Below are 22446 nucleotides of genomic sequence, written 5' to 3'. Positions count from 1 at the left end.
AGGGCAGGCATGCAAGGCAGGAACCAGGAGGCAGGAACTGAAGCAGAGGCCATGGAGGGGTGCTGCTTACTGATTTGCTCCTTAATCAGCCTGCTTTCTTATAGAACCCAGGACCACCTGCCAAGGAGTGGTGCTCCTCATCCTTTAGTAAACCTTCCCACATCAACTATCTATCAAGACAATGCCCCACAGACAGGCCTGCAGGCCAATCTGATAGAAGAAATTCTTCAATTAATGTTCCCTCTTCCCAAGTGTATCAAGTTGACAACCAATATTAGCCACCATAGCCACCTATTGTTGATCTAGAACCATTCCAGATCTCCAGAAAATGTTCAAAGTGGGTCATTAGTGTCAGCAACTAGTGGCTTCTGTTTGCTTATTATCTTTTTCCTTTGATGAGCCACAGAGATAGTACAAACATTTTGTTCACCCAATCGATTAAAAAAAAAAACAACTTACTAGCTGAGAATGCTTTAAAGAGCATTTACAAGTAAGCATTCTGAGACCTTTCATCTACACTATCTTCTGGGTGGGGTGCAGGGAACATAAGAATTGTCCTAGGAATGTGTCACATCGAGGAATACGCAATGTTTCTAGAGAACGGAGTAAGAAGAAGGATTAAATTCTCTGGAGACTGATTTGCTTCATCTGACAGCAAAGGAGGAACGTTTGGTTCCCATCACTAGTGTAGGAGTGGAGTTTTACAGAATTGAGCCCCAGCTCCTAAACATCTTTAATGTAATCACCTTCCACACTTGTGTGTGTGTGTGTGTGTGTGTGTGTGTGTGTGTTTTCACACACCCACGTGTGGGAGTGGGAGTGTGTGAATGGTCTGCTGGTGCAGGTGTGGATGAATGTCTGTGTAGCCAGAGGCTGACATGTCTTCCTCAGTCACTGTCTACCCTAACTTTTTGAGACAGTCGCTCACTGAACCTGGGGGTCACTGGTGTGAGAATGCCTGTCCAGTGAGCCACATGGATCTACCTGTCTCTGTCTCAGTGTGCAGGGAGCACCGGCTGGTGCTATTCTGGCTGGTACCTGGGTGCTGGGGATGCTAACTCAGGTCCCCACACTGTGCAGCAGGCAGGTGACCAGCCGAGTCATTTCCCAGTCCACCTTTCACACTCCTGAGAATAGCTGAGGATCACAAAGAGCTTCTATATATTCGAATTGTCTCTGTTAATATTTACCTATTAGTAGTTAAAACTGAGAAATTTAAAATACATGGTGAAATCATTTTAAAATATTAAGTCTACTATATGTTAACAAACAGTTCCATAACAAGGCATAGTTTTATGAAAAAAATAACCATGTTACAAACACATGTGAGAAAATGACTACTTCTTTATTTTTTTAAATATCCCCAATGTCTGGCTTAATAGAAAACAATATGGTCCTCAACAGTTTCTGCATTCAGTTATTTCTACCAAGTCTTCTTGCTTGAAATAAGTATATAATAATTCAGCAAGAGAATCAACAGACATGTAAGGCCAGTCTTGTCTACATGGCAAATTCCAAGCCAACTAAAGCTGTTATAAAGCAAGACTGTCTCAAAAAACAAACAAAACTGCATCACCATGGGTAAAGGGAACTTCTGGAATATAGTTTCTCTAATGATTTTTCTGTAATTCTTCTTGCCTTCCTCAAAGGTTCTACCCACAACTCATGTTTTTTACACCTGTTTAAAAATTACATATGCTTAATTATGAAAATAAAATATTTAAACCACAGAAAATTCTTTGATTCAGTGAACACTGAGAAGCAGCCATAAATTTCAGGAGACAATACCCATCTGTCACATATCTTAGTTGATAGGCACAGTTACATAATGATACACTTACATTCTTCCTGGATGCCAGCCTTTCTATTGACTGATGAAAATGATCTAAGCTGACTCTCTGGAAATATCCACCACCATTTATGTTATGCAACAGCATTTAGTGAGCATCTCACTTAGTAAACAGACATTGTACTAAACACCATATGTGAATGGAGTTATTACTGCACACACACATGCATGCACACACACACAGGAGGTAAAAGCTAGCAACTGTATTTCACACATATGGGACAATATTCAGTGCTGGCTAAATTAAGCGTCTTGCCCATGTCACTGAGGAATATGCTGATAATAGCATTGAGATTCAGCTCATTCTGCACCTGGAGAAATGGGTCAATGATATGGAAGTATATTTCCTATGGAAACAGGAAAATATCCATATGCAAATAGACAGACAGAGGAACAGATAGACATGTGTGTGCAGAAGGACACAGCAAATGCCCTTTGCCTGCTACTGCCAAATGTCCTTGCACACAGGGGTCCCAGCATGCTGGACTGTCAGCCAGGTCACCTAGCAGATGGGCAAGCAGCGTGGTGCGGATTCAAAACACAAAGTCGGGGCTCTGGGTTTCGGCACAACCCCCAGAAGTGGGTAGCAGCCTGGCGCTGCTCTGCTCTCCTGGCTCTGTGGCCCTGAGCAAAATGTGGCTAAAGTTCATCTCCATGGTTTCAGAATTTTGCTTTTCCCCCTTTTTAGTTGCAGATCAAGAAACAGCTTCAGATGCTCCGGAGCACAGCTCTTTCTCGTCTCAAGCCCCCCAGGAGCCCACGAGTGAGGGTGAGTCTCAAAATCCACTGAAACCTTAGAAAAAACGCCTGGTGGGAGATGCACGTTTTTAATTCCACATTTAAAGGATGGTTTTAAATGTTGTGTATGTGTGTGGAGTGTATATGTGTGCACACGTGGGTGCATTCACTCACACATACGTGTGTGGAAACCAGAAGTGGATGTAAGAATTTCTTTCTTTGATGACTCCTCCTGCCTGTTTCTGAATGATTGGTTGATTTTTGAAACAATTTCAGTTAGACTGGCTGGTCAGTAAGCCCGTCGGAATCCTCCTGTCTTTACCTCCCCGGGCTGGGGTTACAGGCTTGTGCCGCTGTGCCTGGTTTCTGTGAGTTATGGGAAACAGAACTCGAACTCCCGTGCCTGCACGGTGAACACTTTACCCACTAAACCACCTTCCTAGCCCTTTATTTTGATTTTTCAGAAGACTACATAGACCCCTTCCAACCGGCTGCAGTCTTGTGGTCCTGGGATAAAGTCAGGTCAAGAATTCCTATTTCATGAGCTTTTTGTCACAGGGCCTTATGAGCTCAGGGATATTGGGCCCAAGGCACCTAAGTATACACACACACACACACTCACGCACCCACAAACACACATACACACACTCACGCACATACGACTGTGACATGTGAATTTCCTCCTCGATAAAGACAGAGCTGAAGTCACTTAGGAGACTTGCTCTTGGTTTTCTGTGTCCAGCATCACAAACATGAAGATTTCCCACCCGCAGAGAGATAAGGAGTAGGAGGTGGGGACAGGAGAACTGTGACCAACAGTGAGCCCGCTCACCTCTGAAGCACATCTGTCCATTACTTGGTTATCAAGAACACGGGTCATTTTTGACAGGATGGAGCTGTAAGAAGAATTTAGGAAGTCTTGTATTTTAGATAATGAATTAACTAGTTAACTTGGGGGGAAATATCATGTATTTCATTTAACTTTATGTAGCACTGTATCTGCCAATAGTGGGTACTCGGAAAATGCATAATAAGTGGACATGTGAATGAATGAATGAATGAATGAATGAATGAATGAATGAATGAACAAACGAACTAGTGAGTGAGTTTATTGGTGTCTTGAGCAAGATGCTTGGCCTCTCTCAGGAAGGTGAGCATTCCTGCATGTTCTCTATAATAATTCCATCTGTAAGGTAACTGTCTTCGGATCATTACCATGTTCATAGTTTTCAGTATCGGATTACATTTTTTTTTTGAAGCGCTGTGTCCTGAATAATATTGAAAAGTAAATGTTTGGGGATTTTAAACACTGAAAAATACAATATGTACTGTACAGATTTTTTTTTTGAAGAGTGGTGGAAATTGAAAACGTTATGAAGTGGGACAACCACATCCTTGCTTTAATAATCCAATATTTTTAAACGTGTTTAGAATCTGGTTGTTTTTAAATTGCCTGGCACCACTACTGAGCAACTCAATTTTCTGCTCTGCATTTTCATATACAACCTAGGATTTAAGAGACATGGTCTCTAAAATTCTTCTCAGCTTTCAATTTCTGCGGTTTTATTACTGTTAATAATACCTGTTTGGAGAGCCGGAGGCTCCATTCCCCTCGGGGCCACAGAGTGGCGCTGTGCAATGGGCTGATGAAAAGACTGCAGCCGGGGAAGGGGGAATTGAAGCATTAACAACAAAACTCCAGAGAAGCTCTTACTGTCCCAGTTCTTCTATGAAAGCCTCACGCTTCAACCTGTTTCTAGAAGAGGGGCGTCTAGACTTCAGACTGACAGCTGAGACTCGAAGCGTACAAAAAGCTTTGGGCTGTGCATTTCTACCCACGTTTCTCTCCAGACAGCCCGGAGGCTCTGCCAGGCCCTCTTTGTTCAATGGTTGTCTTGAAGCCTCCTAAGGGCCTCCTCCCTAATCGTTCTCTCTCAGGAAGGAAGCACGAAATAATGACCTTGGTTTAGGTTCCCCAGTCAGAAACCAAACTGGGAATTTCCTGGTTGACTCCCCTACTCAACGGCTTCAGAACTAGGCCCTTCACTAACGGCTAAAGCCTGTTCTCTGAGAGCTGAGGAGAGGTACCACACCCCACACGCACTATAGCCTGGTACCTATAAGTGTTCAATAAAGGGTTGCCTTTACAAGTAAGGCAAAGGGAGGCTGGCATTTTGTGACTGTTTTTGCGAGAAACTGGTACTTTTAAAGCAAAATAAGACAGACTCAGAAAGACAAAGGCTGTGTGTTCTTTTTCATATGTGAGAGCTAAAAATGTTGACCTAAAAGTAAAAGCAAATGGAACTGTGATTATGATTAATTGGAACTCAGAAGGGGAGGGATGGGGGGAGGGAAGAGGGGGAGGAGGTTGGATGAGTGCCAGTAGGCGGTTGGAGACAGGGAGTCAGTTCCGGTGTTCTGCGGCATGGTTGGGTGACTGTAGTTCAGAACAGCCTGTCACAGGGGCTAGCGGAATGACCCAGTGGGTAAAGCGCTTTCTGCCCACGCGTGAGGACCCGAGTTCAGATCCCTAGTAGCCATAGAAAGCCCTGCAGCCTACATTAATTTCAGCACTGGAGAGGCAGAGATGGGCATTTCCTCAGGGCTCACTGACCAGCTAGTCTAGTAGGTTCAGTGAGAGAGAACATGTGGCACATGCCTTTAAATCCAGTACTCAGGAGGCAGAAGCAGAAAGGTCTCTGTGAGTTCAAGGCCAGCCTGGTCTCCCAGCCAGGGCTATGTAAAGAGACTCTGGAGAGAGGGGGGGGAGGGAGAGAGGGAAGAGGGAGAGAGGGGAAGATGACCCAAATCAAGGTCTGTTTATCAAGGAGCCACAGCAAGGACCTGCCTGGTATAGCAAAGAGAGAGCAAGAAGGGCCAAGCCACTTCCTTAAAATGAACTCTGTCTGCACTGGAGACATGACTCAGTGGTTAAAAGCACTGGCTGCTGTTCTGGAGGAACCAGGTTCGATTCCCAGAACTCACATAGTTACTCACAACCATATGTAAATCCAGGGGGATCTGATGCCCTCTCCTGGCCTTCTTGGGTCCTTGGCATCACTGTGGTGCACAGACATACAGACAGACAAAATACCCATTCATATAAAATAAGTACATTTTTAAAAGAACTTGTTCTCCATAATAGCATCAGTCCTTTCCTGTGGGTAGAACCTTCTAGACCTAAACTCCTCTTACAGGCCCACATGCCCATACCATCACATGGCAAATAAATGTCTGCATGAGGTTTAGAGGGACAGTGGAGCCAGAGCAGTTATAGGGTGAGTCACATATATGTGATCTGTGTATATATCGTGTCTTATTTCCACCTTAGTCTCAATGATGGGCAATTCCAGTATACAAGAGATTGACGAGGAAGAGGAAGAACATGTCACTCAAGATCCTGACTTGGCCACTGGTGAGTGTCACCCACTGCACTTAGAACTGATGTTTGGTCCTCTGCCCTCCTGGCTGTGTGTCCAGTGGTCTTCTCCATTCCTTGTTTCCTGTGACATGTCTACCCTTATGACATGTCAATCACTTCCTTGCCCCGTCCTTAGTTGTCTCTTGACTTCCTCGTCCTCCTGGTGCTGGCATTTTTGCTAACCATTGCATCTCTATATCAGCTAACTAACTCTACTTCTTCTGAGTTCTTTTTCTTTTTAAAGGATTTCTTTGAATGGGCACGAGTGTCTGTCTGCATGGTTGTATGTGTATGACATGTATGCCTGGTGCCCACAGAGGCTAGAGGAGGACACTGGAGCCCCCAAAACTGAAGTTACCGATAGTTGCAGGTCATCATGTGGGTACTGGGAGTCAAACCCAGGTCCTCCAGAAGAGCAGCCGGTGTTGTTAACGGCTAAGCCAGTCTCCGGTCCCTTTTCTTGAATTCCTAAATGTGGATGCTCTTGATTTAATTGCTCCACCTTGTCTCTGTTTAAATTTTGGTATTTGGGGGTTAAACCCAAGATTTCACACATGCTAGGCAAGTTTTGACCACTGGGATAAAGTCCCTGGCCAGCTTTCCTTAGTCCATAGAAAGTTCACTCATTCCTGAGCTGTTTCCTGCTACCTAAACGTGGAAGGATTCCATATTTCTACTTGCAGAATATTCTTCATCAGTTTCAATTCCATTCCATGTTCCTTTTTTCTTTAAAGTTTATTACACAGTTATTGTTTGTTTACTTAGGTGTTTACTTAGTCTGTTTATTAATTGTTTGTGGTGGGAGGGGGGAATGCCACCCATGTGGAGGTCAGAGGACAACTTTTTTGTTTTAAGATTTATTTATTTACTATGTATACAGTATTCTGCCTGCATGTGTCCCTGCAGGCCAGAAGAGGGCACCAGATCTCATTACAAGTGGTTGTGAGCCACCATGTGGTTGCTGGGAATTGAACTCAGGACCTCTGGAAAAGCCATCTCTCCAGCCCCAGCGGACAACTTTACGGAGTTGGTTCTTCCCTTCCGCTGTGTAGGTCCCAGGACTCAAACTCGAGTCATCAGGCTTGGCAGCAAGCACCCTTACCTGCTGAGCCATCCCACCAGCTCGTTCGTTCTATATTTTCCTAGTCTTTAGTCAAATGTCTTCTCTCCTAAGCTCAACATTGCTAACCGTCCAAGTAGCATCCTTCTTCACAAAACAGCTTGTTGTTCAAAGCATTGTGCATCCCAATTCGTTTCTCTATAGATACAGAAGTAGATGCATGCACACGTGAACACACATGTCGCCACAGATGACTCATGAGTTCTCTTCCAGGTGTTTTGTCTGTGATCATATTACTCCCTTGATATAGGCCCTCTTCATCTTGTGGCTTCAGCTCTTCCTCCTCTAGTCCAGGCTTAGCATCATGGAAACACACCCTTGTACCCTGCACACCTGTGTATTGAACCTTTCTGGCTTCCCGTAGTCTACAACATACCAAACAAGCTCTCCATCTGCATAAGGTGCACTCTGCTACCTCTTTCTGCAGCCCTGCCTCTAGAAAGCCCCTGAGAGATGCATGATGCTCTGAAGGCATCATCCTGCCTCAACACCCCTGCCCTGTCTATCCTTATTACCCCACATTAGAAGAGGCTTCATCTTAGTGGTCTTACTTCTCTCCCAAGACTGATGTCTACAGAAAGTTTCCCTGAGGCAAGGAACCTCGGTGTCCCCACTCGTCTCTGAATTCCTAGACACATTATTCTATAAATACACGTGTCTCTGGAAGTTAGCATATCTTACTTTTGTTTGCCTTTTTAATGTATTTATTTATATTTAAATGATCCCCTAAAGCATAAGGATTATGTCCTAGGCAGATTCAAGTACTGTAGTCTCCACATAGCCACCAATCCTTAATTCTGGACTTGCTGGCTGAGGAGAAGGACATTTGGTTAATGTCCCACTAGTTAGAGGGACTTTTAAAAGCTCATCAAGTGTATCTCCTTATGCCTTCACAAGGGACACATTTAGTCTAGCCCAGGACCATGGCATCTCGCTTTATTTGGATAGTTTTTTCCAAACCCCTTAATTCTCCTGTGTTCCTGGGCTACAATGTGCAGAGCGAGCATTCCTCACAGCCACTTAAAATTCCCATACTAGAATTTAGTCAATATTCTTGTGTGCTTTCTCTAGAAACGAAAAAAGAATGAGATATCTATGTCATCACACACACACACACACACACACACACACACACACACACACCTTTTCAAGTGATCCATGATTGGTCTGGATTGGTCTGGATTGATTGATGTGTCTCTTTTGCTCGTATACTTGTTTTCAGAGGACTGAAAAGTATGCAATGCTTGACTTCTGGGGTAAATCTGGCCCATCTCCTGCCCTGAGCTGTCTTGTGGTCCAAACTGCACTGAAGAAGTGCAGTATATATTCCTTGTCCTGGATGCATTCCCCTTTGCTGTGATAAAACATTCTCACAAAAGCAGCTTAAGGGAGAAGGGATTTATTTAGCTTACAGCTCCAGGTTACAGTCTGTAATTGTGGGGAAGTCAAGGCAGGCACCTGAACCAGCTTGTCTCACTCATAATTAGGAGCACAGTGAGAAAGAATGAACGCTTTCCTATTCCTCAGCTTACTTTCTTTACTTTTATACAGTCCAGAACCCAACCCAGGGAAGGGTGCCATCCACAATGTGCTGGGTCATCCTAGTCAATTGATGTAATCAAGACTATTTCCCGGGCTGGAGAGATGGCTCAGAGGTTAAGAGCACTGCTTGTTCTTCCAGAGGTCCTGAGTTCAATTCCCAGCAACCACATGGTGGCTCACAACCATCTGTAATGAGATCTGGTGCCCTCTTCTGGTTTGTGGGTGTACATGCACACAGAACACTGTATACATAATAAAGAAATAAATCTTAAAAAAAAAAAAAGGCTATCTCCCACAGACCAACATGATCCAGACACTCCCTCATTGAGATGCTCTGTTTGCAGGTGATTCTATATTGTGCCAAGCTGACAATTAAAATTAAGCATCACAGTGCCAGGTGGTAGTGGCACACACCTTTAATCTCAGCACTCAGGAGGCAGAAGCAGGTAGATCTCTGTGAGTTCAAGGCCAGCCTGGTCTACAGAGCTAGTTCTAGGACAGCCAGGGCTACACAAAGAAACCTTGTCTCAAAAAAAAAAAAAAACCCATAAAATAAAATAATTAGGCATCACAGCCAGGTGTGGTGTTACATGCCTTTAAACCCAGCAGGTAGAGGTAGAGACAGGTGGGTCCCTGTGGGTTTGAGGCCAGCCTGGATTACATAGCAAGTTCCAGGCTGGCCAGGGCTACATAATGAGACTTCATCTCAAAAAAAGAAAAAAGTAGAGAAAGAAAGACAGATGAAGACTAACCATCACATTCCACAATAACTGAAACCAGAAAGAAAGCCACAAAACCAAATTACCAAATTGCCTAATACCCTGCCATTGTCCTCACAGAAGCCAGTGTTCAGTACATAGGCCTGGAGAAGAGAAAGAGTGGTATCCTGCTGCTCATCCTGGTGTCCTTCCTCATCTTCATCCTCTTCATCATTGTTCAGCTCTTCATCATGAAGCTCCGTAAAGCACACATGATCTGGAAGAAGGGTGAGTGGGCAGAGAACCCGGTGAGGTCCCTAAGAGCCAGACGGCTAACTGGAGAAAAGGGAGAGCCTGTCAATCAATGCTCCTCTCTTAGCTGCTGTGCAAGCTGACCAATAAGGGTGTCACTCAAACAATAAGGGTTTGCTTTCTAGCAAACGTAGGCTATGGATCTCCAGGGAGCATGCTCAAAGAGAAAGAGGCTAAAGTAGCTTTGGGAGTTGGGGCTGAACTGTAGATGCTCTTGTCGATAAAACACTGAGCCGATTCATCTGTTCACTCAGCGAGCCTTCACTGAGTGCCCACTGCAGGCCAGGGGACCGTTCCCTGTGCTGGGGCCATGTGAGTCTACAGGATGGGAGATCCCTGGTCTCCTTATCTTCTAGTTACGGATAAAGGTCATGCTCTAGTTATGGGTAAATGTCTGATGCCTTTCATATTTTGCAAGAATGTGCTGGGTTCCACTCATCAATAAGACATCAGCCGTTTTCCCCAAGTATTCTAATGAAAGAGTTACCATTACACCGAAACAATAACAATCATAATAATACTGTAGAAATAAATCAAAATAAAAGTATCTAGTATAGAAGAGCCCTATTAAAATGCATATACTCAACACGTAACAGAGCTTGATGGGGCCTTAGAAGTTATTCAGAATAATTCCATAAACGTATGTAGGATTAAAGGCCCTCTTCATGAGGGTGTGAAGACTGTAAAAGCTGACGAATGGAGAGGAGCACCATGAAATGCTGTCTTTCTGCATGTGCCATGGCTATTGGCATCATGAACACACAGCACCTGTATAGGAGCTGCAAACACACAAAAAGACATGATGATGGGGGACTAGCTGGGGGAAATGTGACGGTCAGCAGGACTAGGAAGAAGCATGAGAACGGGTAAAGGGGTAAATACCATCACAATACATTATACACAAACCAGAACCTTAAAAACTAACTTCAAAGAAACCCTCTCTTCAGTGTCAACTCATTGTCTAGCCCTGCGCCATCCATTGCAGCAGCCACAAGATGACCGTCTAGCCCCTGACATGTCCTGAGTCTCTACCAAGATGGGCTATAAAGATAAACTACCCAATTTTGAAAAATCAATCCACACACTCAGACTCGAACATAATATGGTATTTGGGGTATATCAGCTAACTAAAATGTATTGTGAAATCCCACCCCCTTTTTTTGACCCTATCTGCTAGAGTATTTTAAGTAACTTGGGTTATCGTGCTGCTGAACAAAGCTGATCTAGTCACATATGGCCCAAGGCCTCTGGTGACAGAAAATTCTTTATACCAACTCAAGATGCTGCATCTTTGAATATCTCTGCCTTAAAAGCAGCACTCTTGACAGCTTAGTATGAGCTTATCTAGACAGATGATGTAATAACTCATTATGGATAGACCCAAAGGGGTGACTAAGAGAGGGCAATGAGGGGAAGATGAATAGCATGTGCTTTCTTCCATATGCAGAAAATATATCTGACATGAACGCAGAAGGAGGAGTGTAGAGAGGAACAGTGGAAGGGAAAGAGATCTGAGAGGCGTGATAGAGTGATGGTGGGAGGTAAACATGAGAAGACTACAACGATATATATATATCTTAGTTACTTTTCTATTGCTCTGAAGAGCTACCATGACCAAGGCAACGTATAGAAGGAAGCATTTAACTGGGGACTTGCTTACAGGATCAAAGTGTGAGTCCATTATCATAGTGGGGCGTGTGGCATGCAGGCCAGCATGGTGCTGGAGAAGTAACTGAGAGTTCTACATCCTGATTTGCAGGTAGAGATAGAGAGACTAAGCCTGGTGTGAGCTTTTGATGCCTCAAAGCCCACACCCAGTAACACCTCCCCCAACAAGGACATCCTAATGCTTCTCAAATAGGTCCACGCCCTGATGACTAAGCATTCGAGTATATGCACTATGCAGGTCATTCTTATTCAAACACCACAATAATGCATGAAAGTGTCATAATGAAAGCCCAACATTTTGTATGGTAACTAAATCAAGGAAAAGATAATTTGACATATATATATATACATGTATATATATATATACATATATATATATATGTATATATATATACATACATCTCCTGCGGTGCCCCTGGGAACCCTGAAAACGCTCTAAGAGGGCATACTGAGCTAACGAATGCACAAGGCACGGGAAATCATGACAGTTCAACAGTGGCCAGGCTGTCGCCTTCTTCAAGCATCCATTTCTTACGATGTCTGCAATGTCAGAAATTAGTAATGCAATTCTCTTTTCTTACAGAAAGTGAAATTTCAGAGCAAACTCTAGAAAGTTACAGGTCAAGATCCAACAATGAGGAAACATCTTCCCAAGAGAATAAGAGCCAGAGTAAGTCAACGTGCGGCCTGACACTGGAACAGCGAGGTTCATCCGGGAGTCGCCTAGGGAAAGTGGGGAGGGGACAGAATCGAAGTTTGATTTGACATGACAGATTTTCATTTGATTTATAGTACTTAAGGAAGTTCATCTTTCAAAATTAAATGGTAGTTAAATTCATGTATAGAAAGTCCTCTACTTTAGGAAGGCCGGCTCTGACGTCGTTGTCGCCCTCAGGGGCCCTGTGTGGCCTGAGCTGCTGCACAGCATCCTACACAAACCCTCGGTCAGTGTGAAGCCCTTTCCACCCCCACCCTACGCTTATTCTGTTAGTCAGTACACAACCAAGTTCATTCTGCATCCTGGAAGTCTGTCACGGAGCCTGGCTCACATGGAGTGTCTGGGAAATTTTCATTGACCGAATGAACTCAAGGCTTAATGAATCCAAAGAGAAATATTTGGGGTCTTTTGGATGACTTCATTGCAATACTTTAAGCAAAATAATGGTGGAAAAGACCCTTAAAGGGGAAGGAGAATGTCTGGGTGTGGGTGGGTGGATGGGAGTATGGGTCTGCACATGCACACATGTGTATTCCTGATTTTAAAAAAAAAAAATCTAGTAGGCAGAAGCCAGGCAGATCAATAGCACAGCAGGGATTTTATACCTGCTCCCTGCCGTATGTCCTCCATGTAAATTTATTTATTCTACCTGCCAAGGGTTTAGAGAAATGTACTGAGCCTTGCTGCTTGGTCCTGTCTGTTTGATCCAGAGTTTTTGTGAGAGCTGGTCTCTTAAAACACCTGTGCCTTTTTGTTTCGGTTTGACCCTCCAAGGTGTGACATTGAGAGAATAGTCTTTTGTAGGGAAAGAGACACAGTGGCCAGATGATGGGGAAGTGTGAGCAAACAACCCAGCGGCTAGTGGGCTGTGAAACACAGGTGACTGGCATTGGAATTGGTATGATTTGTGTAGATGCTTGTGGTGTTTTTCCTGGGCTATGGGAAGGTAAAACAGCTGAGGAGAATTGTGAGCTTTAGCAGAGAAAGGAAAGCACTCACCCTAGGTGCTGAACGAGCAAGCGTCCTCACGGTTCGGTTTTAAAGAAACGGAGTGGACGGCTGTACTCAGGACTCCCTGTGCAGATGGCAACACCCGGAGCGCTCCATCTTCATAGACCAGAAGGGTTTCCTCCTGGGCCCAGATCTCCATTTTCTTCCTGTGTTAGTCAAGTGTGGTTTGCTTTTTTCACTGCTGTGGCAAATACCTGACAGACCAAGGGAAGAGGAGTCTATTTTAGCTCGTATGTTCAAAGGTCTCAGCCCACCGTGGTGGGGAGAGTGTGGTGGAGCGGGGTGGTTCACATCATGGCAGCCAAGAAGCGGGCAGAGAGAGAGAACCCATTCCCTCTCTAGCTTCCTCATTCTCTCGTCCTTTGATTCCATCCAGGGCAGGCCCTGGTCTGTCAGTTGGTGCTTCCCACACTCAGGGCGGGTGCTTTCCCCCTACTTCACCCTCCCTAGAAACAAGAGATACCCCCACCCCAACCATGCTTTACTGGTCTTCTAGAGGTCCGTCAGTCCAATCAGGTTGACATTCAAATCCGTAGCACTGTTCTCCATGCCTCCATGCCTCAAACCCAATGCTGCAGCTCTATTGTTTTATGCTTTCCAAAAGATCAGTCTGGGACCAGCTCCGGCCCTAGGCTTGGAGAGTTCTGCCCCAACCTAATTTTTCCCCACAAGCCTTGTTATTTTCTAGTGTGTGATTTTGCTGAAGGCAATGTATCACTTTCTGCAGTTGATAGGTAGCAAAATGTCTATGCAATTTATTTCAGGTTGATTAGCATATTGTTTACGTAGTGTAAGTTTTTTTTTTAATTAAGGCACAACTATTTATTTAGAACATTTACATATGCCAATACAATGATTGTAGGTTGGGTTTTATAACTAAAACATGGCCTCCCAAGAGCTCCAAATGAGTGAGTGCAATGCTGTTCAAAATCATCTTTAATGTGTTTTTCTTTCAGCTTCACAGTCCAAGCGTTGTATGAACTACATCACTCGGTTATACTCAGGAGCCAAAACAAAGAGGAAGGAGAATGTGCAGCATTGGAAACTAGGAGGCAAGAACAGTCGTGTCCCAGAGAGTATTGTTTAAGTGTTCCCTGCCACAGAAGACAGGATTTCAGGGCAGCTGGATAAGTCCCTGGAAAGGAGCATAAGTACTGTGGCATGAAAAAAATGTCCATTGAGTACAATTCAAGACAGTGTCCACTGAGCCAGGGCAGCCACATGAGGACCAAGCAATGGACAGAAAGCTCCTCATTGAAAGAAAAACATCGAAAGAACCTATTATGACTGACACTACTTCAGAGCTGGAAAACTCTACTAAGTCTTTTGGATCGGGGTCAGTATGACCAGCACACATCTGACCTCGAAGGGAGCAGTAGGCAGCAGTTTTTAGACATGGGGCTGGTATCAGAACTGTTTGAATTGGTTTAAAATCTTTCCTTCCGGTCAAGAAGAACTTAAGGATGCAAAGCACCCAAAGAAGACCTGAGATACCAGAAGCCCGCTTTCAAGACAGGCTTTCAGAAGGTGCCACATGGGCAACGAGGTGGGGGGATGGGATGTCACAGCATGTGATGGACATGAAGACCCAGACATCTACACACAACTCTCAACACAAGGACTGAACTCAACTGCCAGTTTCTTAGGTTGACTTGCTATCCATGTGCACCAGTCTGGCAGACAATTTTTTTTAAACTGATTACATCATAACAAAAGCATGTACAGAAAAAAATCATGAGTTTAATTGACAGATTGTTAAACTCATAGTGGTTTTGGAACTTCTTTAATAAAGACCAGAGTGTGTCTTTCTGGAGGTTGTTGTGCTTCTTGATTCCCTGTAAAAAATATTAACAACTCTCTTTTTTTAAAAAAAAAAAAGAAAAATCAGTTTAGAGGACATAGCAAACTCTGATGCTCTATGAGGCATTTCTCTTTATTTGCATATGAGAAAACCAATTTGAAAGTATCACATGCACACATCCATGCACACAAACATGTGTACACACACCTATATCATGAGTGCATTATCACAAGGAGCAACTCCTCCTGGTTCTATGCCTCCTGTAATCATGTTTTCACTTAACATTTAGAATATTCTAGCAAAGTGTAAAGGCAGCACAGAGGACCTTCCTCGCCTCTCTAAGAGTGAATGGACCTGATGCTCATCAACCCTTACACCCTCTGTGAACCCCAACAAAGACATGTATCATCACAAGGCAATCACCTAAGTCAGGAAAGCAGCATGGCTGTCTTTCCACTCGTGGTCCTTGGATGCTGTGATGGTTTGAATGAAAACAGCCTCCATAGACTCACATGTTTTAATGCTAGGTCCCCAGTTAGTAGAAATGTTTGGGAAGGATTAGGAGGTATGGCCTTGTTGGTGATGTGTCACTGGGAATGGCTTTGAGGTTTCAAAACCCCACATGAGGCCCAGTCTCACTCTGTCTATGGCCTGCAGATCCTGCAGATCAAGATGTAAAGCTCTTAACTACTGCTCCAAAATCATGCCTATCTGCTTCCCACCATGATGATAATGGACAAACCCTCAAAAACTGTAAGCCAGCCCTCAGTTAAAGGCTTTCTTTTTCTAAGAGTGGCCTTGGCCATGATGTCTCTTCACAGCAACAGAACGGTGACTAAGGCAGACACCATTCAAGCCTTCCCAATTGCCCTAACTGTCCTGAGGGCCCCAGTTAGATTTTCACTCCGTCTTCTGTTTATTTGGAATTATTTATCTGTCTGGTTTTTCTTTTCATAGCCTGGGTGTTTGCAGCACAGGTAGTTATTTTATAAAGCGGTCCTCAGCTGGGTGTTGTTCAAGGTTTTTTTGATATCGGGTTCAAGTTACACTTTTATTGGACTCTCAAGGGAGCCATTGAGTTTTATTTTCCTGTGTATTATCTATCCCACTTGATTTCTGCTGCTTGATTCCACTTGATTGATTCACATGGTACTTCTGGAGTTCTTCAATGCAAACCTACTCTCTTCTTTAAGTATTTTATGGGGAACTGCTTCAAAACTATGCTAATGTTGTCTTCCTCATTAGACTTTAAAGCTGTTCACTTATTTTCTTAGATCTGCCCTTTCTTAGATCTGGTCTCCCGTGTTATTCAGTGGGTTGTTATCTGTGACTACCAAACTGACCCACTGCTAATTTCACAGTCAAACCGTGGACAGCGGCTTCTGCATCCTCCCGGCAGACAGGCATCCATCTTCAGGCACACAGTTCGCTTTCTGATACTAGACATTCAAACTCTCCCTGTGCCATCCCTGAGATCAGCAATTCTCTAAGAATTCCTAGTCCTGTTTAGTGGATAGGAAATAGCACAGGGAACAGGAAGAAAGGAAGCTGAGACCAGCTGCCCCTCAGAAATGAGCTTTCTTAGGAGAGCGAGCCTTGCAAACAATTGGGGCCAGGTTTGGGCCTTGGGGTAGGGGAACATTCAAAAGAATAGCTTAAAGAGAAGATGTCGGGGGAGGGGGGGAAGGCTGAAAGAAGGAGGGAGTGTGCCTTTGGATAAATCACTTGAACAAACAGGATACCTACTTTTTAATGCTTTGAAGGGACTGGTGTCAAGTTATTATATATATATATATATATATATATATATATGCATATATGAATATATATTTAGTCTGACACAGTCTACATGACAAGGATTTAGGTATTGGATAGCACCACACATTTATCTTGCAGCTTTGAGGGGGATGGGCTGCAAGGCCACAGTGTAGAACAACCTTTTAACTCTGCCCCAGAGAGGCATGGCCTGATTTTGGGGAGATAGAGGTTTCAAAGAGAGTCTACAATCTAACAATGGGGTTGGCATTTAGAAGCCAGGATTTGTGATAGCTGTCATCATTGCGTTTGAGGTAATCATCACTGTCAGGTCCTCTCAATGGACAGAACTTTGGACCATTTAAACAGGTGTGGTGTGTGTGTGTGTGTGTGTGTGTGTGTGTGTGTGTGTGTGTGTGTGTATGTGTGTGTGTGTGTGTGTGTGTGTATGTGTGTGTGTGTGTGTGTTGGTGTATATTTATATTTGTCTATTGAAACCATGAATTTATTCTAGAATCTCCCTTTCTGTATTCATAATTCCCTCCGCTGAGAGATGAATTTTTTGTAACCCTAATGCATTTGCCAATTTGATCAATTTCCTGTGTGGCGGTCATCTCCCAGTTCTGCCACTGCCCACTGTCCTTAGGATGTCCTTCTCCTGCAAAGGCTCCAACTCTAATTTCTGCACTTCTGCCCTCACTTCCTCCATGTGGAGTCTCTGCTCACTAACTGTAGTAGGACAGACCCATAGGGTTGAGGAAATTGGCTCAGACCAGTTGCCAAGGCATGCACATAATGTACTTCCTTATGAGCCAATCAGGAACCTGCCTGAGGGCCTAGCAACAGGCGCTATCAGAGTTCCTGATCCTGCCCAGCCAATGAGGGACAATCACGCAATGCCACCAGATTGTGACACAGACTGGGTGCTGGGAGGAGGGTATAGAAGGCCTTCCCCATTATTAAATAAACGAGTTTGTTGTTTGCCTTCAACTGACTCCTGGTGTCTGTGCCATTGATGCTGTACCTTCTTACCCCCTCCCCCAAGGGAGCCGTTAGGATCCAGCAACAACTAAGTTTGGGCTCTAACACCTCACACCTTGTGGCCCCTCTATGTGAAACTATTTGGCATGCACAGGTACACACATACACATTGCTATGTGGTGTCCTTTTCACCCATTCAAGTTGACATTGTGGGCAAGAGAGTAGCTCTCTCTGGGGCACTGCCTCCTTCCTAGGATGGCCTCCCAAACCCTCTCTGGACCTCCACATATTCCTATTCACACTCCCATGATGCCTGCTTTGTCTTCAGGGTGGAACTGTTTGGGAAGAGCATGGGGATAGGAGGTTGATGGGAGTGAGTCAGGAGTCCTGCTTTCCAAGGGAGTTTCAATGTGCAGAGACTTCTAGATCCGGCATATCGTTCATAGTTTTGTAGCATCTCTGTGTCAGTCATCCACCAAGACACCAGTGGTTTGAAAACAATGCAGAAGGAAGCACTCTTACCCCAGAGGGGGTTCCTGTCATGGTCAATTAAAGGTACGTGGCCGTCTTTGAGTCCATGTTTGCAGCTAATCTTCCTCTGTGACGGCTTCACGTCTCCAGATCCATTATCAGGAACCAAGTGTATGCGCCAACGATTCAGCAACCTGCAGAGTGGAGGAGGAAAGCACTTAGCCAACTGTCAGAATCCCCTGAGTGGATATCCTAAGATGGAGACCCCCAGTTCATTCCCAGTGACCGGTGTCAGGAGACTTGGGGTAGGGTTTTGGAATCGGTATTTTTGTGAAGACTCCACTGCAACCTGGCAGGGGAACTGTGGAGGAGCACAAAGGAGACATTTTCAAAGCAGAGATGAACTGTCAGCACCATGGCTGAGGTGATCACAGCATCCTAATCATCACTTTAAAGCATTCATGCCAAGACTGCGTAAACTAAGGGTAGCACCTAGATGCCAGTCCAAGCCTATCTGGCCTCAGGACCATGCCCTCTTTATTGCTGTAGTAAGATGACTTTGGGGGGACATTTAAAATGGAATGAGATGTTGGGAGCTGTGTTCAGTAGCTTTCATTTGCCCTAGGAGGCTGATGATTTGGGCTCCATCATTGGTAACCCTTTCCATCTCTCTGGAGATAATGTGAAGTACCAACAGGTAAGCAGAGAGCACCAGGTGTCCAGGGTTGGTGGGACTGAGCACATTGTTCAACTAGAAGTTGCCTCTCTGCTCGGGTGTTTTGTTTCTCTGGAGCTGGAATCTACCTGCTTTTTCCTTCACATTAACGTGGGCACTGGAGGATCCTGTGCAGCCTTGATTTCCCCTAAAGCTTTGAGTTTAGTTCATTAAATCCTTATATAATCCAATTTGAGTGTGTCACCCACGTGTTACAGAGAAACTTACCAATAAAATAGTTATATTTATAGATTTCTCACATCCCAGTAATTCCTGGTCTAGTTTTACAGATAGAGTATTCAAATTAGGAAGGAATTTATATCAAGCATTAAAATGTATGTTGAGGAAAACTAATGTCCTAGAACTATTAGTAGAAGTTTTGTGGGGGAAAGAAAATGTTCCTGGGGTGGTGAGATGGTTCGGCAGGTAAATGCTGCAAGTCCTGAAGATCTGATTTCAATGTCTGGGACCCACATGGTGGAAGGAGAGAACAGATCCTTGAAAGTTGTCTTCTGACCTCCACAAGTGTGCCATGGCACACTCATCCATGTGCATACACATGGAAAAATGAATAAATAAATGGAATTATTTTTTAAAAAGAAGTTTCCTGGGTTCATATAAGTTTGAGAACTATCAAACATTATAACTTCAACATACAGGATCCAAAAGTTGTCACAGAGGATTCTGTGTAGCTTGATTTGACTACAGTTTTGTTCAGATGTACCTTACCCACAAACAGTGACCCTTGGTGTCTATGGGGGACAGTTTCAGGACCTCCCTGCTACCATCTCCCCAAACACCAAAATCTGAATATTTTTAGGTCCCTTGTATAAAACAGTGTGATATTCATTTATACACTACATACATCCTTCTGAAAATGAAAATCACTTCCAGATTGGGAATGATACTTAGTGCAATGTAAATGATACATGGATAGCAATTGCAGTCTATTGTTTTGGAAATAATGACAAGAACTGTACTTGCCCAGTGCAGAACAACCTGTTTTGATACCTAAGATTTGTTGCATCCATGGATGTAGATATTACAATATTATTATTGTAATAATAAATATTACAATAAATGTAATAACTTAGAACAGCACTAGCCATTGAGACATGAGTGAGTTCTTGATAGGTTTCTAGAAAAGGGTTTTGTTTGTTTATTTACATATTTTGAGACAGGATCTTGCCATGTGGCCCAAGATGTCCTCAAATGTACAAACCTCCTGTCCCGTGCCTGGTATAGAAAAGACTTTTCTTAGTGATAAAAGGAGACCTTCATAACCAAAGCATCCTTCTCTGAAAATGTAACTACAAATGAAGTCTGGAGCCACCATTAATCCTTCATGGGGCAGGCTCTTGTGCCAAGGAGAGGGAAAATGTGTGTCCTTACTGGTCTTGAGTTGCTGTGTCAGAACTATTGTGGACTGGAAAGCCAACGGTTATTCAAGCCGGACAAGCTGGAGCTACGGTTACCTTCACCTCCCAAAAGGGGCAGTTTGACATCCTAGAGCAGGCTGTTTTGTGCCCAGTCATTATCCTGGAAAACACGGATCCAGTGTTGTTTACTGATGGAAGTACAGTGACCCAGACACAGTCAAGCAGCTACCAAAGATGCCACTAGTGGGTAAAACAGCTGAGATCAGGGCCTTAACCTCTGGGCTGCTGAAGGGCCCAAGGCAAGACCCTGCCTTTTTCCCCACACAAGAAGCGGTTTCATGCTCTTGTCCTCTCGCTCATAGCGAGATGGAGCCAGAGAAGAATGGGCAGAGCCTGCTCCATGCTGCCTTCTAGGAAGTAAATCAAAAGAATGCTTATCATGCCAGCCCCACTACAATAAATAAATAAATAAATAAATAAATAAATAAATAAATAAATAAATAAATAAATAAATAAATGCCCTGGCTCCAGGCATCACCCACACTACCTGTCATTAGGTGGAAATAGAGAAAATGACAACCACCCAACAGTCTGAACACCCTGAAGTCACAAGGCTCCCTGCAGATGAAGAAGGTGGTTTGAACTGCTGACCGTTAATGAGCCCACTAATTTAGCCCAACAACATAATCTGCCATCACTCCCTCCTGGCTGAAGTCATGGTAATTTGCTATATTCATAAGGGGGTTTGATCTAGATGAAACGCGGTTGTATTTTTTTTTTAAGCCATCCTGAACCTTCTGAGGGAGAAGAGGCCCTCTGCCTTCCTGTAATGCACTCATGAGCAGGTCTGTCATCACGGTTGAAATATGTTAATTCCCCCACACACACACACCTTGTCTCCTCTGCTCCTTGTTTTCAGATACAAGTAAACCTAGACCCAGGAAGCAAAAATGTCTTGTAGTCTCCCCAAATGTATCACACAATTTATGGTTTTGGTTTTGGTTTTTAAAGCCATCCTACTTAATTTCAAAAAAAAAAAAAAAAAAAAGCCTAAATTTGAGGAAGCAACTGTATTAATATTTAAAGAGAGAAAATACTTTTGCTGGAATGTTTTGGGCTCCATGAAACAATAGGTCTTTTTTTTTTTTTTTTTTCATTAGCATAGGAAAGCTTAGGTCTGGAGAGATGGCTCAGCAGTTAAGGACACATGTTGCTCCCACAGAGGACTGGATTTCAGTTGCCAGCACCTACATCCAAGAACTCACAACCACCTGTAACTCCCATTCCAGGGGGATGTGCTGTCTCTTTCCTCCTCAGGTACCTGCAGTCACAGTCACACACACACACACACACACACACACACACACACACACACACACACGATGACCAGGCAGACACAACTCTTGCAAACCATATTTCTCCTTTCTCAACAGGCTTCTTGCTGGCTCCCCTGGTGATGTGAAGGAGAGAGGTGGCCAGGCCGAAGGAGGAAAAGGAACTGACATTCCTTCACTTTCTTCCTGTTTCCTCCAAGTCCCCCAGAGCTCAGTGGGCTTCAGTAGCAGCATCCGAGTCCCCAGAGCCAGCTCTGTTAGTCTTTCCTCATGCCCGTCAGAGGTCTGGATCCTGGCCCCAAGTGGCCCTGCTCTGGATAATGAGTTCAGGTTCATCCCTGGGCTTCTCTAGCCATAAAGGTCAGAGCTGCTTTCTGGGATCACAATACCCATGAGAAGTGTGTCCCCTTCCAACTCTTTATAACATAATTTCATATCAAATTATCTCCATTAAAACAGCTGACATGCTCTGTCGTGTGTGCCTGTTATTCCAACCTGTAATTACACCAGCGCATACGCAAGACAGCTGCTGTAGAGGAGGGAGGAGGACCAGACTCCGGGAGTTCTATGCTGAGAAGGTGGCGTGTCTCTGCCAGGAGCCGTTGGATCACAACACTTGTGAATCACACAAGGTCCCTGGGTTGCAGAAAGCCAGAAGAAACATTCTCCAGAGGATGGAGAAAGCAGTTGAAGGGCCTCAGCAATGATTCATACTGACTAGTGGCTGAGAAACCAGGAGGCTGTGAATGGTCCTCTCTTGATTCCTCAGAACACCACACCCAGAGAGCTGCTACAAAGAAGGAATGCTTTTGTGTGGGTTTCCTCTGCACATTTGAAGTTGCTGTCCTGATAATTCACGCAATAAACGGGATAGAATAACACAAATGTTTCAGGTAATTCATTTTTATTTGGTCAGCGAACACTGGGGTCTTA

The 22446-nt window shown here is 44.1% G+C and overlaps 1 protein-coding gene and 1 long non-coding RNA gene across 2 annotated transcripts in view; one reads left to right on the top strand and one right to left on the bottom strand.

Annotated features, from left to right (window-relative positions):
• Window positions 1-14890, top strand: part of Crtam (cytotoxic and regulatory T cell molecule) — a 29953-nt gene extending 15063 nt beyond the window's left edge. The window contains exons 6-10 of the mRNA XM_015999718.3: window positions 2538-2618; window positions 5919-6002; window positions 9510-9656; window positions 11932-12018; window positions 14034-14890. Coding sequence (XP_015855204.3) covers window positions 2538-2618; window positions 5919-6002; window positions 9510-9656; window positions 11932-12018; window positions 14034-14164 — 530 coding nt within the window. The 3' untranslated portion in view covers window positions 14165-14890. The remainder of the gene's footprint in view (window positions 1-2537; window positions 2619-5918; window positions 6003-9509; window positions 9657-11931; window positions 12019-14033) is intronic.
• LOC121830799 (uncharacterized) lies at window positions 9548-18375 on the bottom strand. Its single transcript, XR_013052708.1, has 3 exons — window positions 18137-18375; window positions 13066-13271; window positions 9548-9645 (listed from the first exon to the last, which is right to left on the bottom strand). It is a non-coding gene; the product is annotated as an uncharacterized LOC121830799 (long non-coding RNA).
• Window positions 18376-22446: the final 4071 nt, after the last annotated feature.

This window comes from Peromyscus maniculatus, chromosome 7, assembly GCF_049852395.1.
Source record: "Peromyscus maniculatus bairdii isolate BWxNUB_F1_BW_parent chromosome 7, HU_Pman_BW_mat_3.1, whole genome shotgun sequence".
NCBI lineage: Eukaryota > Metazoa > Chordata > Mammalia > Rodentia > Cricetidae > Peromyscus > Peromyscus maniculatus.
The sequence above is the reverse complement of the archived record's forward strand: the minus strand, read 5'-3'. Positions and strand labels throughout refer to the sequence as shown.